This window comes from Bufo gargarizans, chromosome 1, assembly GCF_014858855.1.
Source record: "Bufo gargarizans isolate SCDJY-AF-19 chromosome 1, ASM1485885v1, whole genome shotgun sequence".
NCBI lineage: Eukaryota > Metazoa > Chordata > Amphibia > Anura > Bufonidae > Bufo > Bufo gargarizans.
Window position 1 is genome coordinate 633,519,499 of NC_058080.1, and position 23,529 is coordinate 633,543,027.

At 44.2% G+C, this 23,529-nt stretch overlaps 1 protein-coding gene across 2 annotated transcripts in view; it reads left to right on the plus strand.

The window, feature by feature from the left end:
- CHD1 (chromodomain helicase DNA binding protein 1) overlaps positions 1 to 19,412 on the plus strand; it is a 128,333-nt gene extending 108,921 nt beyond the window's left edge. For both annotated transcript variants that reach the window (XM_044275977.1, XM_044275976.1), the window contains exons 34-37: positions 1,977 to 2,073; positions 2,796 to 2,847; positions 3,036 to 3,249; positions 17,942 to 19,412. In XM_044275977.1, the coding sequence (XP_044131912.1) occupies positions 1,977 to 2,073; positions 2,796 to 2,847; positions 3,036 to 3,249; positions 17,942 to 18,302 (724 nt within the window). In that variant the 3' untranslated portion in view covers positions 18,303 to 19,412. The remainder of the gene's footprint in view (positions 1 to 1,976; positions 2,074 to 2,795; positions 2,848 to 3,035; positions 3,250 to 17,941) is intronic.
- The last annotated feature ends 4,117 nt before the right edge of the window (positions 19,413 to 23,529 follow it).

The following is a 23,529-nucleotide window of genomic DNA, read 5'->3' on the forward strand; positions in this document are numbered from 1 at the left end:
CGGCGCTCCAATCAGCCCCCTTCGAGCCTTTACGGGAGGTCTCCCTTCGCCTTCTGTCCTGCAAGGTCATCTTTCTTGTGGCCGTCACGTCTCTCCGACGGGTGTCGGAGTTAGCGGCTCTTTCTTGCTCCGAACCTTTCCTGATCTTCCACCAGGATAAGGTTGTGCTTCGGCCTGTCCCGACTTTCCTGCCAAAGGTGGTCTCCGCCTTTCACATCAATGAGGACATCGTCCTTCCGTCGCTCTGTCCCTCTCCTTCCCACCCCAGAGAACGGGAACTGCACCGTCTGGATGTGGTCAGGGCGTTGAGGATTTACTTGGAGGTCACCGGGTCCTTTCGGCGCACGGACTCCCTGTTTGTGGTTCCGGAGGGTTCGCGCAAAGGGTTGGCGGTCTCCAAGGTGGCTATTGCCCGTTTCATTAAACTGGCGGTGTCTGAGGCTTATCGAGCCAAGGGCAGACCTCCGCCTTTCGGCGTCACTGCTCATTCCACCAGAGCAGTCGGAGCTTCCTGGGCGCAGAGGCATCGGGCCTCGGCTGAACAGTTGTGCAAAGCAGCCACTTGGTCCTCTCTGCACACTTTCACAAAGTTCTATAGGGTGCATACGCATGCATCAGCGGATGCTGCTTTGGGCCGCCTGGTTTTGCAGGCAGCGGTTTCCTGATGCTCTGGTGGTGTTCCGCCTTGGGTTTGTGGTCCCTCCCTTCTTGGACTGCTCTTGAACGTCCCAAGGTCTGTGTCCCCCAAGGAAAATGGGCGAGAAAAGGAGATTTTTGTATAACTTACCAGTTAAATCTCTTTCTCGCTCTTCCTTGGGGGACACAGCACCCACCCTTCTGTGTTTGGTTACAGGGTTATGGTCTGGCGCCCCGTTGGGTTGCTGGCTGGTTGTTTCCGTTATTGGTTGTTATCCTTTCACTACTTGGACACGCAACTGGTAGCCTCTATCTCCAGGCTGAGGGTATAGCTGATGGAGGAGGGGCTTAACAGTTTTACTTAGTGTCACGCCTCCTAGGGAGCTGAGCTATACCCAAGGTCTGTGTCCCCCAAGGAAGAGCGAGAAAGAGATTTAACTGGTAAGTTATACAAAAATCTCCTTTTTCCAGTTGCACCTTATGCAGAATGCATGTTTATTGGAGCTATTGCTCTAATTTTAGGTTTCTGAAAGCTATGCTTAATGGCATATGTTGTGTATACTCCTGACGTATACCCTAAGGCCCCTTGCAGATGAGCATGTCCGGATGCGTTGCAAATGCGTTCAGTGGAAAATGCGTGATTTTGCAGGCAAAGTCATTCAGTTTTGCCTGTGATCGCGTTCAGTTTTTATTGCATGGGTGCAATGCGTTGATGCTGCACGCACGTGATGACAAACTGAATATGCTGCACGCATGTGATGATAAACTGAATATATACAATCAACATCTCTTAGCAACCATCCATCCATGAAAAATGCATGAGGAAAGGTCATGAAAAACGCATTGCATCTGCACTTGCTTGCGGATGCGATTGTCACGCAGCTCTATTCGCTTCTCTGTGGCCACCGTTGTGTGAAAATCGCTGAATATAGAACCTGCTGCGATTTTCATGCAATGCACAAGTGATGCGTGAAAACCAACGCACATGTACACAGCCCTATTGAAATGAATGGGTCTGGATTCCATGTGGGCGCAATGCGTTCGCATCACACATTGTACCCTTGCGGAAAACTCGCTCGTGTGAAAGGGGCCGAATGATCATATGAACAGAGACTTGTGATGTACTAGCATGTGGCCATATTTAGTTTCTAGTTGGAAATCCTCTAAGTTATGGTTTCATTTTCCTTATTCCACTTGGCCACAGTGAGCAGGAGGACATTCCTTTGGCGTGAATGATGTACTGTATCATGGTAGACAAGTAGAATATTTCTGCTCATTTCCCATTAATGTTTTTTTTATAACTTTGTTGACTGTAAACATGTTATTTTGGGTCTCTTTAGAAACTTATGGATATTTGTATCCAAGTTTACTGAATTTGATGCCCGTAAACTGCACAAACTGTACAAACATGCTATCAAGAAACGTCAGGAATCTCAGGTAATCATCCAGCATTCAAAAATGCCAATCACAGTTGTGTTTCTTGACTACTTAAAGGGATTCTGTCACCTCTTTTTACCCTATAGAGATGTGGACATGCACGGCTAGATCACCGCTAGCATGTCCGCAATATACCTGTCCCATATCTGAGTGGTTTTAGCAAGTGTAAAAAATGATTATATATATATATATATATATATATATATATATATATATATATATATATATATATATATATATATATATATATATATATATATATATAGTGTGTGTGTATGTATGTAAGTAAATCAGCCTGGTAAGGAGCCCAAGGGGCTGCACTAACAGTTCTGGAGCCCAGCCACGCCCCCCTGTGAAGGAGCCCAGCGCCGCCTGTAACCAGCAATCTCCTCCTTGCTCACAAAGTCAGATCGCCGTAATCTCGCGCTGCGCAGTGCCGGCATAGTGTTCATTTCATGTACTTGCATCGGCCTCAGGGAAGGAACTGCGCGAGCTTACCAGGTTGATATATATATATATATATCTATCTATCTATGTCATTTTTTACACTTGCTAAAACCACTCAGATATGGGACAGGTATATTGCGGACATGCTAGCGGCGATCTAGCCGTGCATGTCCACATCTCTAGGGTAAAAAGAGGTGACCGAATCCCTTTTAATGGCAATCTGTTGGCTGCTGATTCCTGTCAGTTCACTCATAATTTTTCTAACCTCCCAACAGCACAATGACCAGAATGCCAGCAGCAGCATGAACACAATCGTTCGACATCCAGGTAAATATTTCTAATTGCCATATTGTCTATACGTGTAGACCGGTGATATATTTTCGCCACTGTATTGTTCCAAATCCTTGGAGGGAGCATCTTCCACATACTTGCCTTTACATCTTAAAGATTACACGTCTTTAGCAAACTCTGGATAGATGACTGTACAGAAGACATTTTTTCTCTGTTCTTTTCAGATGTTGAAAGGTTAAAAGAAAACACAAACCATGATGATAGCAGCAGAGATAGTTATTCCTCTGACCGCCATCTGTCACAATATCATGATCACCATCACAAGGACAGACACCACAGTGATGCTTATAAGAAGAGTGATTCACGGAAAAGACCTTATTCTAACTTCAGCAATGGTAAAGACCATAGAGACTGGGATCATCACCACAAGCAGGACAGGTCAGTGTCATTCAGATTATTCGGTGTCTGCTCTTTAGGAACTGTGTAAGGCTAGGTCTACACGACTACGTGTGTCGCGCAACATTGATGTCGCGCAACAATTTTTATAATGATAGTCTTTGGTGTCGAATGTTTTTTTTGCGACTGTCGCATCACAGCATGTCGCAGTGCGACACCATAGACTATCATTATAAAAATTTTGCATGACATTAGTGCAACAAATGTCGTTGTGTAGACTTAGCCTAGCCTAATAGTCACAAGCTTTCTGTTCACTGGATTGGTAGGTTTTCTTTTAGGCTGGGTTCAGACCTGAGCATTTTACAGCGCGTATGATCGCGCTGTAAAACGCCCGACGCCCCAAGAAGTACAGGAGCTTCTTTGGGGCGTTTTGTCGCGCGTTCCCGTACATAGACTTCCGGGAACGTGCGACAATGGGCGTTCGCTTGCACAGGAGCTGCGTATGTGAGACACCTGTAGAATCTCGCATACAGAGCGCTCAGGTGTGAACCCAGCGTTAGTCCCCATAATGACCAGGCATGTTTGTCACATAAAATGAAGTACTATATTTTTTTTCATTGTTGCATTTCGAAACCCATACTTTTTTTTTTTTTTTTTTTCTGTTGATGCTGTCAGTATTTATTTAAAATAATAACAATAATAATAAAAAATTTCCCTTGCAGGATGGATTGTATATTTCAATGGCTGTCTTTTGGGGAGCATGCAATTTATTGATTAGCTTTTTGTGCAATCATTTTATTTTTGGGAGGGAGAGGGAATTAAAAAAAAAAATAGCATTCTTTCCCACAGTTTTGTGTGTTGTGGTGAAAATAACATGGTAAAGGGGTTGTCTGCTTTATTTATATTGAGGACCTATCCCCAGTATAGGTCATCAATATTAGATCGGTTGGGTAAGGCATATAAGTGAATGGCACAGCTTACTTGTAATTGCACAGCTCAGCACCGCATTTGCAATAGCTAGCAAGTAAACAGTGAAGAGAAGGCATTGCTCGCAGCAGCGCAACCTTGTTTCAAATAGCTGGTTGGCGGTCGTGTCGGAAGTCAGCCCCCAACTGCTCTAATATTCATGACCTATCCTGAGGAAAGGAACAATATAGAGGACAACGCTTTTAATTTCATTCTAGGTATCAGTACAAACGTACCTAATATATTAAGTATTTATTTTTTGTATAGTTTTAGTACTTTGCACAATAAAAACGTAATTTTTTTTTTATGACTAAAAAACTGCAGATTTGCTATTGTGTATTTTTGTGGCAGCTCCGCAGTGTTGTACATTACCAGCAAAGCGTATCGGAATCTCATCCACATGCTGTGTACATACTGAACAGTGTAACTTGTTCTGAGGTGTGGATTTGAAAGCTGCAGCATTTGGATTCATTCTGCGAATCTCCCAAACAGATATCACCCTTTGCAAATGAGAGGGTGAAGTCCGCTGTAATACATGCATTTTTGTTGTTGTGGAAACACATAAATAGCAGATTTTTACGCTGTATTTTCAGTCACGTGCGAACCCAGCCTTAAAAGGATCTCTAGCAGGGCCTTATAGGCAGATACTGATAACATGTCTGGTTTTTTTTAAAAAAAATTTTTAGGCCATGGCAATGCATTGTTACTTCATGATCGCTTCACTGGTGATGTCTAGACAGAAGGAGCCCCCTCCCTCTGCCAACTGCTTAAATGACACCGTTGCTATTGACCACAGAAGGGTTAAATTGCTTGGTTTGTATCTAGCCGTAGTGTCGGCAGTTGTGGCTGGTACCCCACCAGTGTGTTGCAGCTGAGCTCCCACCCTTACTAATCTAATGGGGACATTGAGTAGTGCCCACCAGATCGTCATGAGGGGCTAAAGAAATACCAATACATAATATCAATAATTGCAGCACTGGGCCCTAGATATAAATCTTATTAAAGACAGCATGGCATTTGTTCTCCCTGTGTTTTCATTGGTTTCCTTAAGGGTAATCTCATTTTCTCATTAATGTCATTGGGGGACATAGCACCATGGGTATATGCCTAGCTGCCACTAGGAGGTTGACACTAGGAAAAGAAAAGTGTTGTCTCCGCTCAGGTGGGCTATACCCTCTCCACAGTCACTAGGCTAATCGGTTTTAGTTTAGTGTCCGTAGGAGGCAGACATGACCTGCTCTGTTTTTTGCAATCTTGCTGCTTTTCATTTTTATTCTTTTTTCCTTTCTTCTGCAAGTCTCGGCCTGCTGCAGGATGGGGCTCCATCGTGGATTACCACTTTAGTTGCACCCCCTGCGGGCGCATACTTTAAGTACCTTTGCCAGTCACCCAGTCCCCCATTACTGCATCCGCAGTGGCATGCCGGCAATCCCACGTAAGTGTTGAGTTTGCTGAAGGGGTGACCTTGGGGCGCCTGAAGATGCCGAACGGTAAGTATTCTCCCCTGCGTCCCCCTGCCCCAAGAGGTCCCCCAGGTTAGCCCCACTTTAATGGCCAGGTTATGGGATTCATTTTATTTGGGGGGCCTGGTTAGGTCCCTCCTTCTCCCTCTTTTTATTTATTTATTTATTTATTTATTTATTTATATTTTTTCACCCCCCCTCCCTTGTGTATCCTCTACCTCCTTGGCCACCCATACCTCTCCCGGCCTTTCCCTCTACTTTAGTCCCCGGCTTCTGCCGGGACTAGGCCGCATCTTCCCCGGCCTGTCCTCGGGTCCCTGGTGATCCTTTTGCCCTGTTTTTTCCCGCTCCCTTAGCCCTCAGGAGCCCCCCTCACCCATGTTATGTTTTATTAATTTATTTATTTATTTTTTCTGTTCCGGAGGGCCCCCGGTCTCCCGTGGTTCCTGTCAGCCGACGGCGCACCTTTTCCGGCCACGTCATTCATCGACGCACCGGTTTCTTTCTCGCCTGGTTGTTTTTCTTTTTTCAGGCTCCCCATCAGCCCTCATATCCTCTTCCAGAGAGGACTCTAATTCCCATCCCTCTCTCCTGATCCCCATGATTTTACATGCGCCGATTTGCTATAAAAAGTTGCCATGCTGTCAGCCTTCCCTGTCTGTGTGCAGTGCCTTGCTCCCAGGCCCTTCATGTCTCCCTGACCAACCCCTTCTGTGTCTGTCCCTCCTGAATAGGCCTCTTCCCTGTCCCAAACCATAGGGACCGTTTGCTTGCCCAAATTGCGGCTGCCTCTGCACCTCCCAGGGACTCCTCTGCGGAAAGGGCACGCAGCCATTCAGACACAAGGTCTCGCAAACGACTTCGGGTTGTCACAACTATGTCCCGCTCCTCCTCGTGTCACCCCCAGGACGGGTCTGAGGCTGGTGATGTATTCTCCTCTGCCACATCTTCGCCTCCTTGGGGGACACCTCTGCACCGATTCTGACTCTGAACAGAGCATCAGGCGGTCTTCCACCATACAGAATCTCTCTGGGTCGTCAAAGACCAATGTCTACTGAGGAACCTCTCCAGGGTTGGTACCCCCTTTAGTGGATTATCAGATGGCACACCCCAGGCTGCACAGGATATTATCCACACAGGTAAGTCAGCTTGCCACCTCTCCAGTGCATGGTGCTTTACCCGTCACTATGTTTAGCACGCCAGCACATCTATGTGGTGTCCCAGGTACGTACGCCTTCCCCTTCACAGGGGTGTACTCGTACCACTGCCAAATACTGTATCCGGCAGACTTTCCTAGTTCCAAGGTATCTCCTTATCAGCTGGAGGAATTTCTCTATTCCAGGGGCTATACAACACACACTCCTAGTCGGAGAGTGTTCCGGGCCATCGTATTACTTCTCCAGACTCTGTAGCCAATACACCATCCTGGGGCTAGCGTGCACCATACAGCATATTACTGGGAGAGCCCTGGTTCACAATATTACTCCTTTATTACTCGCTGTAGCCATGGCACCGGTCTGGCTCTAGTGTGCACCATACAGCCACCTTGCTTCCTTCTTAAGTGAAGTACCTGTACCATCTCCAGATGCTGTAGCTATTACATCTGTCTGTCTGGTTTTTAGTCTGCACTACACAACCTATTATTAGATAGAGTACCTGTACCATCTCCAGATGCTGTAGCCATTACACATGTCTGGTTCTAGTATGCATCACGCAGTCATTCAACCCCTTTTCAAGCGCAGTATCTATGCCATTTCCAGATGCTGTAGCTATGTCTCCACTCATTATCGTGTGCACCATGCAATCAGATTACTCCCATTCAGGCGGAGTATTCATTGTATCTTCAAGTGCTGTGCCCTATTGGTACAATCTGGGTACCAATCCATACCGGGTGTATTTTCCTGGCTCTGTGTAACTATGTAATCGTGGGACCCTTCTTCATGCTGAGTGATAGTACCATCCACAGACGCTGTATTCATCACCCTTTTCTGGTTCTAGTATATATAATATTTCAAGGCGCTGTATCCGACAGGCCATCGTGGTTGGAGTATGTACCTGGCAACCATATGTTCTCCCTCTTTTTTGGGCGGAGTTGAGTTGCAATTCTTAGATCCAGTATGTGGCTGGCCTCTTCAGATCTGACACCCGGTGCAGAACCTCCAAGTCTTCTCATTGCCCCTGTACTAGGCACGATTTTTACTTCACACTCTCCTCGCGTGTGCAGGTTGTTGCCTGCCATGCTTGTTTTGTCTTGTCAACCCTATAAAGTACTACTGTATTCTGCACAGTCGCGTTACCCCATTTCATGATGGAGTACTCGCGTTGTTTTTCTCACCCAATTCCTTGGGGGACACAGAAAACCTTGGGTATAGCTCAACTCCCTAGGAGGCGTGACACTAAGTGAAAACTGTTAAGCCCCTCCAGCAGCTATACCCTCAGCCTGGAGAGAGAGACTACCAGTTTTTGCTTGGTGTCCAAGAGGCAAGACACTCCCTGCTTGCAAGGCTGTTTTTCTCTTTTTTTTTTTTTCTTTTTTTTTTTTCTTTCCACAGGGACAACAGAAACGCCTGGACCTCTGTTTCTCCCGGGGTCGAGCTGCGCCAGTGCCGGTCACCCGCACTGCTGCCTCCCCCACAGAAGACGAGGAGGACCAGGGCAGCCCAGCTCACCTGCATCCCGCCAGCGTAAGGGTCGCCCACTCGTCAAACCCCTCTCCAGCTCCCAGGAGCTGAAGGGGCGACCCTGCTGGAAATGGACAGAGGGTGAAGACTCCTGGATGGCGAGAGTGGCTGTTCCAGAACCCTTCCCCCACCCCCTCCTCCTGGCTCACTGCTCCTCCACTGCCTCCTCCTATGGCCAAAAGCATGCTGTGGCCGTCGCTGGGCCCCATGTACTAGGGACCCCAGTGCATGAGCGGTCCGGGATGTCATGGGCTCAGACTTTCTTCCCCCCCCAACACAAGGGCCCTGAACCTGGGCTAACCTTCCCTGCCGGATTGGGCGTCCCTTTAGGAAAGCTCATTTGTGAGGCATCGTTCGCCCTGGCCAGTGAGGAGCGCACACTTGCTGCAGTTTTTTTTTCGCGATCGTTAGGAGCGCTCGGCTGCAGAAAGGGACAGGGCTCTGAAATCCTGGCTTCGGATCGCCATAGCGGAGCCTTGAGGAGTTTGCGGTCCTTTTTTCCATACGCCCCCCAGCGGCAAGACAGGAGGATACCCTGCCTCTCAGGGACAGGAAACAACGTGGAGATCTTTAAATACTCCCCTTACCTGCTCCAGTTGTTTCCTGTCCCTCTGGGACTAGCGTGGAGTTCACCTGTGGGAGCTTGTTTTCCCTACAGAAAGACCGCCGGCAGTTCGGATAGGGGAGCAGGATCGCGGGACTGCGGTGCAGTCCTCCCTGTCTCTCAGGCGTAAGTCCTCCGATGGAGGCAGCCCCGGGCAGCGCTTCCTGGTCTCAGTTCTCGTGAGAGGAAGGCTCGGGTCACGTGAGCGCAAGCTCACAGGCACAGAAGAGTGACGTCATTTCCCATAGGAGTTTAAAAAAATTGCGGGAATCGGCGGCGTCCTCAGATTCAGCCTGCAACATGTCTGCATCAGGAGAGGACGCAATGCGCAGACCCACGGATCCATCCAAGCCCGGCAAGCTACCCTCCTCTGGAGGGAAATGAAAAATGCCTGGGGTAGCCTGTGATCACTGAGGGGTTAGATTCTTACCTTTTTTACTGCACTGGATAAGGGACTGTACCTCTCCCTTTTTTAACAGACTAGACAGCCCCCTTTATTAACCCCTTAGGGACACAGCCTTTTTACACCTTAGGACCAGGCCATTTTTTGAAAATCTGACCAGTGTCACTTTAAGTGATGATAACTTTAAAACACTTTGACTTATCCAGGCCATTCTGAGATTGTTTTTTCGTCACATATTGTACTTCATGACACTGGTAAAATAAAGTTAAAAAAAATATTTTTTTTTGCATAAAAAAATGTCAAATTTACCAAAAATTGGGAAAAATTAGCAAATTTCAAAGTTTCAGTTTCTCTACTTCTGTAATACATAGTAATACCCTTAAAAATTGTGATGACTTTTCATTCCCCATATGTCTACTTCATGTTTGAATTATTTTGGGAATGATATTTTATTTTTTGGGGATGTTACAAGGCTTAGAAGTTTAGAAGCAAATCTTGAAATTTTTCAGAAATTTACAAAAACCCAATTTTTAGGGACCACTACAGCTCTAAAGTCACTTTGCGAGGCTTACATAATAGAAACCACCCAAAAATGACCCCATTCTATAAACTACACCCCTCAAGGTATTCAAAACTGATTTTACAAACTTTGTTAACCCTTTAGGTGTTGCACAAGAGTTATTGGCAAATGGGGATGAAATTTGAGAATTTCATTTTTTTGCCTAATTTTCCATTTTAACCCATTTTTTCCACTAACAAAGCAAGGGTTAACAGCCAAACAAGACTGTATCTTTATTGCCCTGACTCTGCCGTTTACAGAAACACGCCATATGTGGCCGTAAACTACTGTACGGCCACACAGCTGGGCGTAGAGTGAAAGGTGCGCCGTTTGGTTTTTGGAAGGCATGTTTTGCTGGACAGTTTTTTTGACACCATGTCCCATTTGAAGCCCCCTGATGCACCCCTAGAGTAGAAACTCCATAAAAGTGACCCCATCTAAGAAACTACTCCCCTCAAGGTATACAAAACTGATTTTACAAACTTTGTTAACCCTTTAGGTGTTGCACAAGATTTAATGGAAAATAGATACAATTTCCAAATTTCACTTTTTTGGCAGATTTTCCATTTTAATATTTTTTTTCCAGTTACAAAGCAAGGGTTAACAGCCAAACAAAACTCGTTATTTATGGCCCTGATTCTGTAGTTTACAGAAACACCCCATATGTGGTCGTAAACTGCTGTACGGGCACATGGCAGGGCACAGAAGGAAAGGAATGCCATACGGTTTTTGGAAGGCAGATTTTGCTGGACTGGTTTTTTTGACACCATGTCCCATTTGAAGCCCCCTGATGCACCCCTAGAGTAGAAACTCCAAAAAAGTGACCCCATTTTAGAAACTACGGGATAGGGTGGCAGTTTTGTTGGTACAAGTTTAGGGTACATATGATTTTTGGTTGCTCTATATTACACTTTTTGTGCGGCAAGGTAACAAGAAATTGCTTTTTTGGCACCGTTTTTTTTTTTTGTTATTTACACCATTCATCTGACAGGTTAGATCATGACGTAATTTTAAAGAGCAGGTTGTCACGGACGCGGTGATACCCAATATGTATACAATTTTTTTTATTTATGTACGTTTTACACAATAATTTCATTTTTAAAACAAAAAAAAATGTTTTAGTGTCTCCATAGTCTAAGAGCCATAGTTTTTTAAATTTTTGGGCGATTATCTTAAGTAGGGTCTCATTTTTTGTGGGATGAGATGACGGTTTGATTGGCACGATTTTGGGGTGCACATGACTTTTTGAATTGCTTGCTATTACACTTTTTGTGACGGAAGATGACAAAAAATGGCTTTTTTTACACCGTTTTTATTTTAATTTTTTTACGGTGGTCATCTGAGGGGTTAGTTCATGTGATATTTTTATAGAGCCGGTCAATACGGACGCGGCGATACCTAATATGTATACTTTTTTTTTTATTTATGTAAGTTTTACACAATGATTTCATTTTTGAAACAAAAGAAATCATGTTTTAGTGTTTCCATAGTCTAAGAGCCATAACTTTTTCAGTTTTTGGGCGATTATCTTGGGTAGGGTATGATTTTTGCGGGATGAGATAACGGTTTGATTGTTACAATTTTGGCGTAGATGCAACTTTTTTGATCACTTTTATTACCTTTTTTGGGAAGTAAGGTGGGCAAAATTCCAATTTCATCATAGTTTTTAATTTTTTATTTTTATGGCGTTCACCGTTCGGGTAAAGTAACATGACCGTTTTATAGATCAGGTCGTTACGGACGCGGCGATACCAAACATGTGTAGGGAATTTTTTTTTTTTTCATTTTTAATCAGTGATAAATGTGTTTTTTGATTTTTACTTTATTTTTCACTTTTTTTTTTGACCCAGACCCACTTGGTTCTTGAAGATCCAGTGGGTCTGATGTCTGCATAATACAGTACAGTACAATATATATTGTACTGTACTGTATTTTACTTACACTTTGTCTGAACAGATCTATGCTTTCAGCACAGATCTGTTCAGCACCATGGACAGCAGGACGCCTGAGCAGGCGTCCTGTTGCCATGGGAACCTTCCCCGTCTGCTCAGTAGTGGCCAGAACTGCGCAGACGGGGAAGGGTAAGGACGGGACTTGGGGGGCTGCCTGGAAGCTCTCTCCCTCTCCATTCGGGGGACTGCAAAGGCACAGCAGCCCCCCGATCGGAGAGGGAGGGAGCTCCCTCTTACTGTTAACCTTTTCCATACAGCGGTCCGTACGGACCGCTGTATGGAAAGGGTTAAACGGCTGACATCGCATCACCGATGTCAGCCGTTTATACCAGGGTGCCAGCAATGTGCTGGCACCCTGGTATAACCCACTAGACGCCAACGATTACGCAATGGGAGGCGGGCGGGGGATCGCGATCCCGCCTACCGCACCGCCCGCACAGCCCGCAACCCTCCCCCTGCACCTCCCACCGTGCTCGAATAACTCAGGGGTGCAGGGGGGAGGGATACATTTATATTTTACCAATGCAAAAGTTTCTGATCCCCGCGGTCAGGGACCGCGGGGATCAGAAACTGCAGAAATCGCAGCAAACCGCAGGTCTGAATTGACCTGCGGTTTGCCGCGATCGCCGACATGGGGGGGTCACGGGACCCCCCCGCGCATTTAGCCTAGGTGCCTGCTCAATGATTTGAGCAGGCACCGGGTTCCGATCACTGCCAGCCGCACGGCAGTGATCGAAAATGCACAGGGCGTACATGTACGCCCTGTGTCCTTAAGTACCAGGGCACAAGGGCGTACCTGTACGCCCTGTGTCCTTAAGGGGTTAAACAAGCTTTCTGACTTATATCTATAGGTCAGGGAAGTTCACCTGTGGGAGTTTGTTTTCCCTACAGAAATCCACCGAATCTCAGCGAGTCAAAATATGCTCCATTTGTAAAAAAAAAAAGCCTTACCGTCAGGTTATAAGAAACCCCTTTGTTCAAAGTGTTTGGAGAAAATTGTTTCGGAAGAGTCCCCTTCCTTATTGGACAATATTAGAAATATAATTAAAGAGGAAGTAAGCAGCACTGTGGATCAAAGACTAGCCACCACGTCCCAGAAACCTTCTACTTCCATGACCGAGATGTCTGCTACTTTAGAGTCTGAATATCAGGAAGAGGATTTGGATGAAGGGGAGCTCCCCTCGGAGCCTCTTTCCTCTGAGGACGAATCCAGGAAGCCTCTCTGTTCCATAGAGGACACCGAAGCATTATTGAAAGCCATTAAAGGGAACCTGTCACCCGTATTTTGTGTATAGAGCTGAGGACATGGGTTGCTAGATGACCACTAGCACGTCCGCAATATCCAGTCCCCATAGCTCTGTGTGCTTTTATTGTGTAAAAAAACTGATTTGATACATATGCAAATTAACCTGAGATGAGTCCTGTCCCTGACTCATCTCAAGTACAGGACTCATCTCAGGTTAATTTGCATATGTATCAAATCAGTTTTTTTACACAATAAAAGCACACAGAGCTATGGGGAATGGGTATTGCGGATGTGCTAGCGGCCATCTAGCAACCCATGTCCTCAGCTCTATACATCAAATCCAGGTGACAGGTTCTCTTTAAAGCAACCCTAAACTTAGAGGAGTCTAAACAATCCAAAACTATACAGGATTTGATGTTTAAAGGCTTAGGAGAAAAGAGGAAAAGGGTTGTTCCCCTCCACTCTAATATTACAAAATTAATTAGTAAGGAATGGACCGATCTGGAAAAAAGACAGAGCGTCTCTAGGGTCCTGAAAAGAAAATATCCCTTTTCAGAAGAAGATATGTCCTTTTGGGACAAATGTCCTAGAGTGGATGCCCCGGTAGCAAAAATTACAAAAAAATCGGCTTTACCCTCATACAGAGCCATTATAAACTTAAAAGGACTAAACCAACATCTACTTTACAAACGATTCAAGACAAACGATTCAAGATGGAGAGCATAATCCACGATAAGTCTATTACAAAAAAACATCTTTATGGCAACCCTAGACCTCACCGACACGTAGTACCATATTCCAATCTGCAGAGCACATCAGAAATTCCTCAGATTTGCAGTACAACAAAATTCGGTGGTACACAATTATCAATTCCAAGTCCTTCCTTTCGGCATTACATCAGCCCCAAGAGTCTTCTCCAAAGTGATTGGCAGAGGTGATAGCAGACCTTCATCTAAAAGGCATATTAGTTGTGCCTTACTTAGACGACTTCCTAATAGCAGCAGGATCAGAGAGTCTTCTGTTAGAACAGATAGTTAGGCTTTGTTTCACTAACAAATCTGGGGTGGCTAACAAATATGGAAAAGTCAGACCTCCGGACCGAAAAAAGAAAGATCTTTTTAGGAATGCTGCTGGACTCGGATCTCATGAAGACCTTCCTCCCGCAGAAAAAGATTGAAACTATCAAGCAGGAATTTACTCTATTCCGCAGAAGATCGAGAGTGACAATCATGTCAATAATGAAGATCTTGGGTCTGATGTCCTCAGCCTATCCCAGCAGTGAAGTGGGCCCAGGCTCACTCGCGAACTCATCAGTCTTTCATGCTCAGAAGGTGGAACAAGAGCATAGCTTCACTAGAGCTGAAGGTAAAAGTCCCTCAGTATGTAAGAGATTCTTTAAATTGGTGGTTGATCAGCAAGAATCTAAACGCAGGCGTCCCGTGGCAACAAATACATTTAGTCACTATCGCTACAGATGCCAGCAAAAACAGCTGGGGAGCCTTTACAGACAGGTCCGTAGTACAGGGTGGCTGGCAAGGACATCTAAACCTAGCCTTTTCCAACCTGAAGGAGTTAACCGCAGTCTGGGAAGCCTTGAAGGCCCTTCACTCAGAGATCTGCGGAAAAGAAGTGAGAATGCTCTCAGACGCGGGCCTCTCGGACGCGGTAATTTCCACAATTCTTTATAGCCGCAAAAAGGTAACATCTAAGATTTGACAGAATCTGGCAGTAACTAAAATTATTTACGTTTAAAACTGTTTTCTTAGTAGCTATCACCACGGCTAGAAGGGTGGGGGAAATCCAGGCCTTCTCGTGCAGGCCCCCCTACCTGTCCATCAAGGATGATAGGATAGTACTGAGACATTCTCCCTCTTTTTTGCCTAAGGTGGTCTCTAAGTTCCACTGTCTACAGGAAGTGTCCCTCCCTTCATTTGGATCCCCAATGTTTCCAGGAAGTTTTCTCCTTGGTTAAGGACTGCTCCTTTCTGGCATTTTTTTTCTCCTGCCAGGTACCCTCATAGTCTTAATTTTCTTGTTGGAATAAAAGTAAAGGTGATCGCGCTGCCTAGATTCACAATGACATCAGAAATTTGTCAATCTTTCCCATTTATCTTGGACACCGCCAGACATCGAAATCCTCCACGGTCTGAAAATCTTCGCCACAACCGTTTACTGCAGAAGTTTTAAAAGTATGCACACATAGTGAAGTACCGCCAGAATCGCCCTACAAAATAAGGATTTATTATACTCAAAATGAGGATGGTAAAATAAGCATTGAATAAAATGTATCCACTTAAGAGAAAACCGCCCGACCTAGGTTTTGCCTGGTTTGCTTCATCAGGGGCGACTATGACCCCCTCCAAGGGCTTAACTTTTACAAACACAGTTCTGCCCACAGTATGCAGATCGCTATGTCTTTACCAACAGTTGTTGCTGTGCTACTCTCCTGTTTCTTCAGAGGGAGCCCTGGTTCTTCCAGATCCTTCGTCAGCCTCTTTAGTGCCCTCTTGTTAAACTCTTGGTTCTTGCTCGACATCTGCCCTGCTCCCTATCCCACCTCTGGAGGAGCCTGATGTTTTTACCCTTATTCCTTTTTTGGCTCTTTTCACAGGCACTTTTCCTTGGGATCCTGACGGTCTCCTATATTTTTTCCTTTGGAACTATTTCATGCTATGGCCTCTTCTGGTCCGGTTGGGTCACAAGGTTCTCCAGCACCTGTGCATCTAACTTTTTGCATGAGATTTCCTTCCCACCCTGGGGGACTGCTTTGGGACGTCCCATGGTGCTGTGTCCCCCAATGACATTAACCAGAAAATTGGATTTATGTACTTGCCGTAAAATCCCTTTCTCGTTCAATTCATCGGGGCACACAGATCCCACCCTCTGTTTTCACTTATTTTCCTGTCACGGGGTGCTGTTCTCATTTCCTTTCCTGGTCCAGGACATGTTGGTTCTTCGCTTTTTGTTTCTCTACTACTGCTATTGGTACAAACTGATTAGCCTAGTGGCTGTGGAGAGGGTATATCCCACCTGGGCTGAGACTACACTTTTGATATCTATTGTCGCCTACTCGTGGTAGCTGGGCATATACCCATGGTGCCATGTCCCCCAATGAATTGAACGAGAAAGGGATTTTACGGTAAATACAAAAATCTAATTTCCTCCCACTCTCCAAAAGAATTACAGATGAGCCTCTTTCACACAAGCGTATTTGCAATCCATTTATGGCCCGGGTTTTCCAGAACCCACTGCTAATGTTAATGAATAGAGCTATTCACATGGGCATATAATTTCCGTCAGTTTTTGAAATCTGCAGCGTGTCAGAGTTTTGTTCCCAAGTACCCACATTAGTCTATGGGAGTGTATAAAACAAATGCATGGGGGAAATAATACGCATGGAAATCCTGAAGCAATACTGATGACTACATCAGGAATCGGTCCATAATCCAGAGCCAGAATACTGATGGATTTCGAAAAGCTGGTGTGAAAGAGGCCATCAGTTGATTGGTTTGCCATGATGTTGTCATGTATGGAATTACATTTTTCACCCCATTGGGGGCAGTGAGTAATGAAAGTGATGATTGTCTCTGAAGAACTGCAGAATGTGTGACATTACTGAAGCAAAAGGAAATAATAAACTATTGAAAATAAAAACGGGCGCTACAGCATTAGGAAAACATAGCTGCTTTCTTAAAGAGGACGTTTCACCTGGATATCCTTAATCTAATTATTATCCTACCTTTTATAGCGCGGCCCGCACTGATGTCTTGGCACTTTTTTTTTTTTTTCTAAAGAACAGCCCTCCTCCCCCCCCTTCCCCGTTCGTCTGCTGTGGTCCCCGTTTCTTTTGGCGCCTCAATGCTAATGAGGCAACTCTGTTATACTAGGCGTGGACTTGTAGTTCTCCTGGGCGCGGTTTATCTTCTACCTGGCTGCAAGCGCATCCAATCAGAGCGCCCCGCGAGAACTTGAGTGCCAAGACAGCATTGAGGACCGCACTATAAGGTAGGATAATAATTGGATTAAGGATATCCAGGTGAAAGGTCCTCTTTTAAAAGGAAAGTTGTCAAATACTGATAGGACCTCCTCCTTGACTTCAAAGTCCAGAATGAGCACAAATTTAAATAAATGAAGTTACACTTAATCTCTTCTCACAAAACTGTATATCAACCTGCTCCGCTCCTCCTGCTCTATAACCTGCTGCCTGTAGCTTTTCCTGTAGCCTGTACATTTTCATGGTGACAGGTTCCCTTTAAGTGAACAGTGCAATCCAAAATGTGTGGACAAGTGCAGTGCTGTTTTTGGAAGCAAGCAGCCATGATTTATAATTAGGTATGAGTGAATTGACTACGGAAGAAACATCTGAAGTCTATTCGCATAAAACTTTGTCAGAATACTGTACCGAGCGAGTATTAGAATGTATTGGCTCAGATGAACCAAAGTTCTTACTTCAGAGTTCGTAAAAGGTTTTTAACAGTAGAAATAAATTTTGCGAAGTACCGGATTTTTTGCTTTATAAGACTCACCTGATAAGATGCACCTAGGTTTGGAGGAAAATAAGAAAAAATATATTTTTAACTAAAAGGTGTGATTTCTGTGGGTTTTGAACAAATTGTGGTCTTATAAAATGAAAAATACGGTAATAACTTTGGCTCATCTGAGCCAATGCATTCTAATACTGTATGGAGTGCTTGCTCCGTACAGTATTCTAACAAAGTTTTATACAAATCAACTTTGGATGTTTCATCTGAGGTCTATTCGCCCATCCCTATTTATAATCTTCCAAAATATTTTTTGTTTTGTTTTATGTACTGTATGCTGATATACTAAGAATAGTGATTTTTTTTGATTTTTTTTTAGGTACCACAGTGAAAGCAAACACAGAAAATTGGATGATCACAGAAGCAGAGATCATAGGTCAAACATTGAAGAAAATGTAAAAGACAGGTCTCTTTCAGATCACAGATCCCATTCTGAACACCGATTACATTCAGACCACCGATCCGGTTCTGACTACAGCCATCACAAATCTTCCAGGGATTACCGGTACCATTCAGACTGGCAGTTGGACCATAGAGCTTCTAGTAGTGGGCCAAGATCTCCATTGGACCAGAGGTCTCCTTATGATTCTAGATCACCTTTAGGTCGTAGATCACCTTTTGAATGTTCTTCGGATCATAAAAGTACTCCTGAACATTTGTGGAGTGGCCGCAAAACATAACAGAGGGACTTCAGTCCTGGACATTAGCCATATTCCGTAAAATTATCACAGTAATTGCCTTACATGACTTGAAAGAAAATGGACTGGCTCTGCCCAGGGCAGACTTTTCTACTTTCCTGAATGCAAGGTCTAGTATCACACCAGATCAGAGAATATTTTTGTATTTAAGGTATATGCTGCACTGTGCTGCAAATGTGGCATTTTTTTTTTTTTTTTTTTATGAACTTAAAAGATGTTTACTATTTCGGAGACCTCAGCACTGCCCATTTTAACTGAATTTTATTAAAGAAAAAAAAAATGAAAAAATCATCTTGAAACTATGAATGGCCTCCTTGTTGACCTGTGATCATGATGACAAGTGATTGGAAATGCTCTCAAGGACTTAGTTCACTTTCCAAAGCTATTTGTTTACATTGTACACTGCAACCACCTTGCCGCTTCTCATCATATGCTTGAATATTTAAAACCTGTACCTAAAAGTGTAAAATAGCCAGTTTTTCTTTTACATGATCAATTGTAATATTTTTTTTATACATAGACTGCTGTAAATTATTGTAAATTTATTAAATGGACATTTCTTCCTTCCTCAGGCTTTCTTTGACTGTTCCTTTCCCCACCAACTCAGGCCTTCTCATAAAGTATGGATATATGTATATTCATTTCATATTTTTTTTATTTTTTTAGTAGTTTTGATGGAATTAAATGTTCAGAATGTAAAAAAAGGGGGAAAGGGAACACAAATTCCATTTGTGCGTCATGTAGTGTTGCAGTGTATAGTACACTTTATAGGGTTATTTTTGTTTTTAAGCAAATGTCAGTGTTGTGATCAAATCTATGGAAATTCTGTGCAGCCTGAGATAGTATAACAAATAGTTTTAAAACCAGGCAACTTGTCAGACAAGCAGCTCAATTGTCCAAACCAGCCAAAATTTTATTGTTAATCCATTTGTTTTCCCTTTTTGTTAAGAAATGGGCAATAATGTCAAATGTGCTATGCAGCCAGTATGGATTCCAGTAAACTGATTGACTTTATATACTGTTTAAATGCACACTGATTGTATATAGATTTCTTCTATATATGGAAATTAAAGTGTAAGAACTTCTAAAGTGTCTGCTTTCTCCAGCTTATTTTAGTGGCAGTGCATCCATATTCACGCCAGCTGCTCGCAATATGTCTTTACACACATTTGGATCTGTTTGTATGACTTTATTGAAAGGGTTGTGTAGGGGTGGGCAATATGGCCTAAAATCTATATTGCGATTATAATTTGAAGCATGTGCGATATATATCGCAATATATTATATTCTTCTGTATGTATACAAAAAACACAAATTACAAAACTGCCATCAGACATGTCCCCCCAGAGCCATCAGCCCCAAGCCCCATGGCATTTGCCATAATCTGCCATCAGACATGTCCTTGGCCCCCAGAGCCAGTGCCATCAGCCCCATGGCCATCCTTTGCAAATAGACCCACACACACACACACACACACACATCGCTATACTTACTTTCCTGTGGGGTGCTCGGCAGTCTGCAGGTGTCGCGTCTTCTTCCCAGCATGCATTATGGGCGTGACCTGACGTCACATACAGCGTCAGCCAGCGGGCCGACGCTGTGTGCACGCCAGGCCCTGGCCACTCCAGTACAGCGCGGAGTCACGGAGCGGTGAGAAGCTTCTTCAATTCACTACCACTCCGTGGTCATATCGCGGTCTGGCAATATGGACAAATCTGTATCGTTGCACAGATTCATATCGTGCATATCGCATATATCGCCCACCCCTCGGGTTGTCACTTCAACAAATGGCATTTATTATGTAGAGAAAGTTAATACAAGACTCTTACTAATGTATTGTGATTGTCCATATTGCCTCCTTTTTGCTGACTTTATTTTTTTTTCCCATCACATTATGCACTTCTTGTTTCCAGGAGTTAAGACCACCCTGTAATACAACAGTAGTGGCCGTGCTTGCACTCTATAGGAAGAGGCATCAACCTCTCCAGTGACGGAGACCACTGGCGTCCACAGAGGCTGGTGCTTTTTCTTAGTGTGCAAGCCCGACCACTACTGCTGGATTGTACGGTGGTCATAACCCCTGGAAACAAGCGGTGTATAATGTGATGGAAAAATGAATCGAGAGAGTTTTAGTATTGTATACTGTATTGTAATGCGACTAATAGGCCTCAGCAAATCTTGTACCAAAACACCAAAATAAGACCTTTGCTCAATTAAAACATAACTTTTACTAAGCTGCGCTTAAAAATATGGGGAAGCCCAGTTAAGTGCTCAAAAAGAACAGTGATATCATAAATGTGTATCTCGGTAAATAACTGTAACCGGACAGTCCCTATAATAAGGAATGGTCTTACCAGATCCAAGAGTGTCAGTCTGTCCGTGTTACAACCGTCTGTGTAAATCCAAATGGATTGATTGTACGCGGTTAGGCTCGCATTGCTGTATGGATTCTTCAATGGGACAGAGTACTACATAGCCCGAAGTATGATCCCTAAACCATGTGTTGGGGTAGGGGCTATTATACCCTGCCTATCAGCAATACAGAGCACCCGCCCCTATAGGAGCAACACCGTCATGAACCTGTCTGATGTCTCTCTCTCATTTGTAATGTCTCCAATATGTTCACCTATTCTGCGCCTGAATTCCCTCTTAGTCTTTCCGATGTACTCTTTTCCACACTTACACGTCATTTTGCAGATGACACCCTTTGATTTACAGTTAATCATATCTCTGATGGTATACACCCTTCCTGTGACATTGCTCGCAAATGTTGTTCCACGACATATATATTTGCAGGAGACGCAAGCACCACATTTATAGCAGCCCATGACTGGTTTATTCAACCATGTTCTGGGTACTGGAGGTCCTACAAATGTTTGGACTTGTAGGACCTCCAGTACCCAGAACATGGTTGAATAAACCAGTCATGGGCTGCTATAAATGTGGTGCTTGCATCTCCGGCAAATATATACGTCTTGGAACAACATTTGCCAGCAATGTCACAGGAAGGGTGTATACCATCAGAGATATGATTAACTGTAAATTAAAGGGTGTCATCTACAAAATTACGTGTAAGTGTGGAAAAGAGTACATCGGAAAGACTAAGAGGGAATTCAGGCGCAGAATAGGCGAACATATTGGAGACATTACAAATGAGAGAGAGACATCAGTCTCCCGTCATGTCAGATTTGAACATGATGGAAGACTGGACTCCCTAGAATTTATGGGATTTAATTTGATAAAACAATCTGGCGGAAGAGGAAATTGGGATAAAATGATGGATAGAATGCTACAATGCGAGGCCAAATGGATATTTTATATGAAAACAGTGTATCCTAATGACCAATTGAGTTATGGCTGTTTCATTTGAGCTACTTGTGGATATGTGTAGCCATGTATAAGGACTATATATGTGCGGTTTGATATTATGAAACACACCCTGCTTGGTGTACATATATGTATATGTCCTCTTAGCAATAAGTATTGCGCTCTTCTATTATAGCTAAATAATCTAGAATTATACCCGCCTCTGAGTCTGCCAAAAAATCCTAGATCGAGCAACAGTGCTCGTATGTTGAATAAGTCAAGCTATCAGACTAGACGGCGGAGTTGCGCGTCACCCGGTTGCTTAGCAATGGATGACGTGTACTCGCAACGTCACGTACTTCCGGCCTGCCCAATTGTCACGTGGTCGCTCCTCCCTCCCCCTCTCCTTTGGGCGTGCGCTTCCGGCATGCGTTCCAGCGCACAAGGAGTGGGGGTGGAGCTATTAATGGGCTGCATCAGAGCGGGGTATTTAAAGAGGGAAACCGGTGCAATACCGAGCGCTACCCTCCTGAGAAAATACACAGGCAGTGAGATGTGGATGCTGGGTAATACTTCCCCGCACCACACTGGGACACGGACCACTGTCTGAAGCTGTCCCTGGAAAAAATGGACCTGTCTATCTATTCGACATCTCCAGCATTCAACTGAACTACATATTATAGCGGTTAGTGGATGTTGGAACAATTTGCATGTGATCCTTTTACCCTATATTTAGAACAAATTGGTTCTGTTTTTGTTTTGTGTTTTTCCCTTTTATTTTCACTCTAGGTGACTCTCTAAGATTATATACCTCCCCTGATGAGTGCCTGTGTAGTGGGATGAAACATGCTGGGACATTAGAGAGGGATACTATTAGGGATTTAGGCCCCCTATAGGGACAGGTTCCCGACGGGGTCGCCCCTATCTGTGCGGATGCTCTGTATTGCTGATAGGGTAGGGGCTATTATACCCTGCCTAACACATGGTTTAGGGATCATACTTAGGGCTATGTAGTACTCTGTCACATAGAAGAATCCATACAGCAATGCGAGCCTAACTGCGTACAATCACTATCACTGTTATTTTTGAGCACTTAACTGGGTTTCCCCATATTTTTTAAGCCTAACTTAGTAAAAGTTGTGTTTTTAATTGAGCAAAGGTCTTGTTTTGGTACAAAAAATGAATCAAGCCAGCAAAGGAGACAATATGGACAATCACAATACATTAAGTGCCTTGTATTAGTAATAACTTCCTCTACATGATAAATGCCATTTGCTGAAGTGAGACAACCCCTGACAGTCAATGAAGACCACGTGGACTCCATGTTTCGCAGGTCAGATTTGAACTCCAGCAGACGAGTACAATAAGAAGGCACCAATGATCTATCCTAGGGAAATGTAGATTTAAAATGTTATAAACCCAGGATGGCCACAGTGGGACTCGGTAACCTCTAACCTGTTATACAAGATAGCATTAACTGGTCTTAAAGGAGTTGTCTAGCCATGTGAAAACATTTAAAAACCTCTTAGAATGTAAAAAAAAAAATTAAGAAATCATACTCTCCTTATTAACCCCTCTCCTTGCCGACGTGTGACAGATGTAGGGGTGACTTGTCATTGCCCAAGCAGAATGTACAGAGAACGGTGGGGGACTCTTGCCATGTGAGTGACTTGTATTACTGTGTAATCCAAGCGGTTTCAAGAAAGCATGGCTGACGACCCCTTTAAATATTATTTTCCCCTCCCCCACGACAGCACCACTGAGAGATGGCTCCTCCTCCATGGACAGGAAACCTGTAGCATAAAAAGGTGGAGCCACTCTCCCACCTCAGTGAGGTTTCCTGTCCCTGGAGCAGGAGACTTGTAGTGTTTTCTTTTCAGGGACCCATGGCTTGGAAATCCTA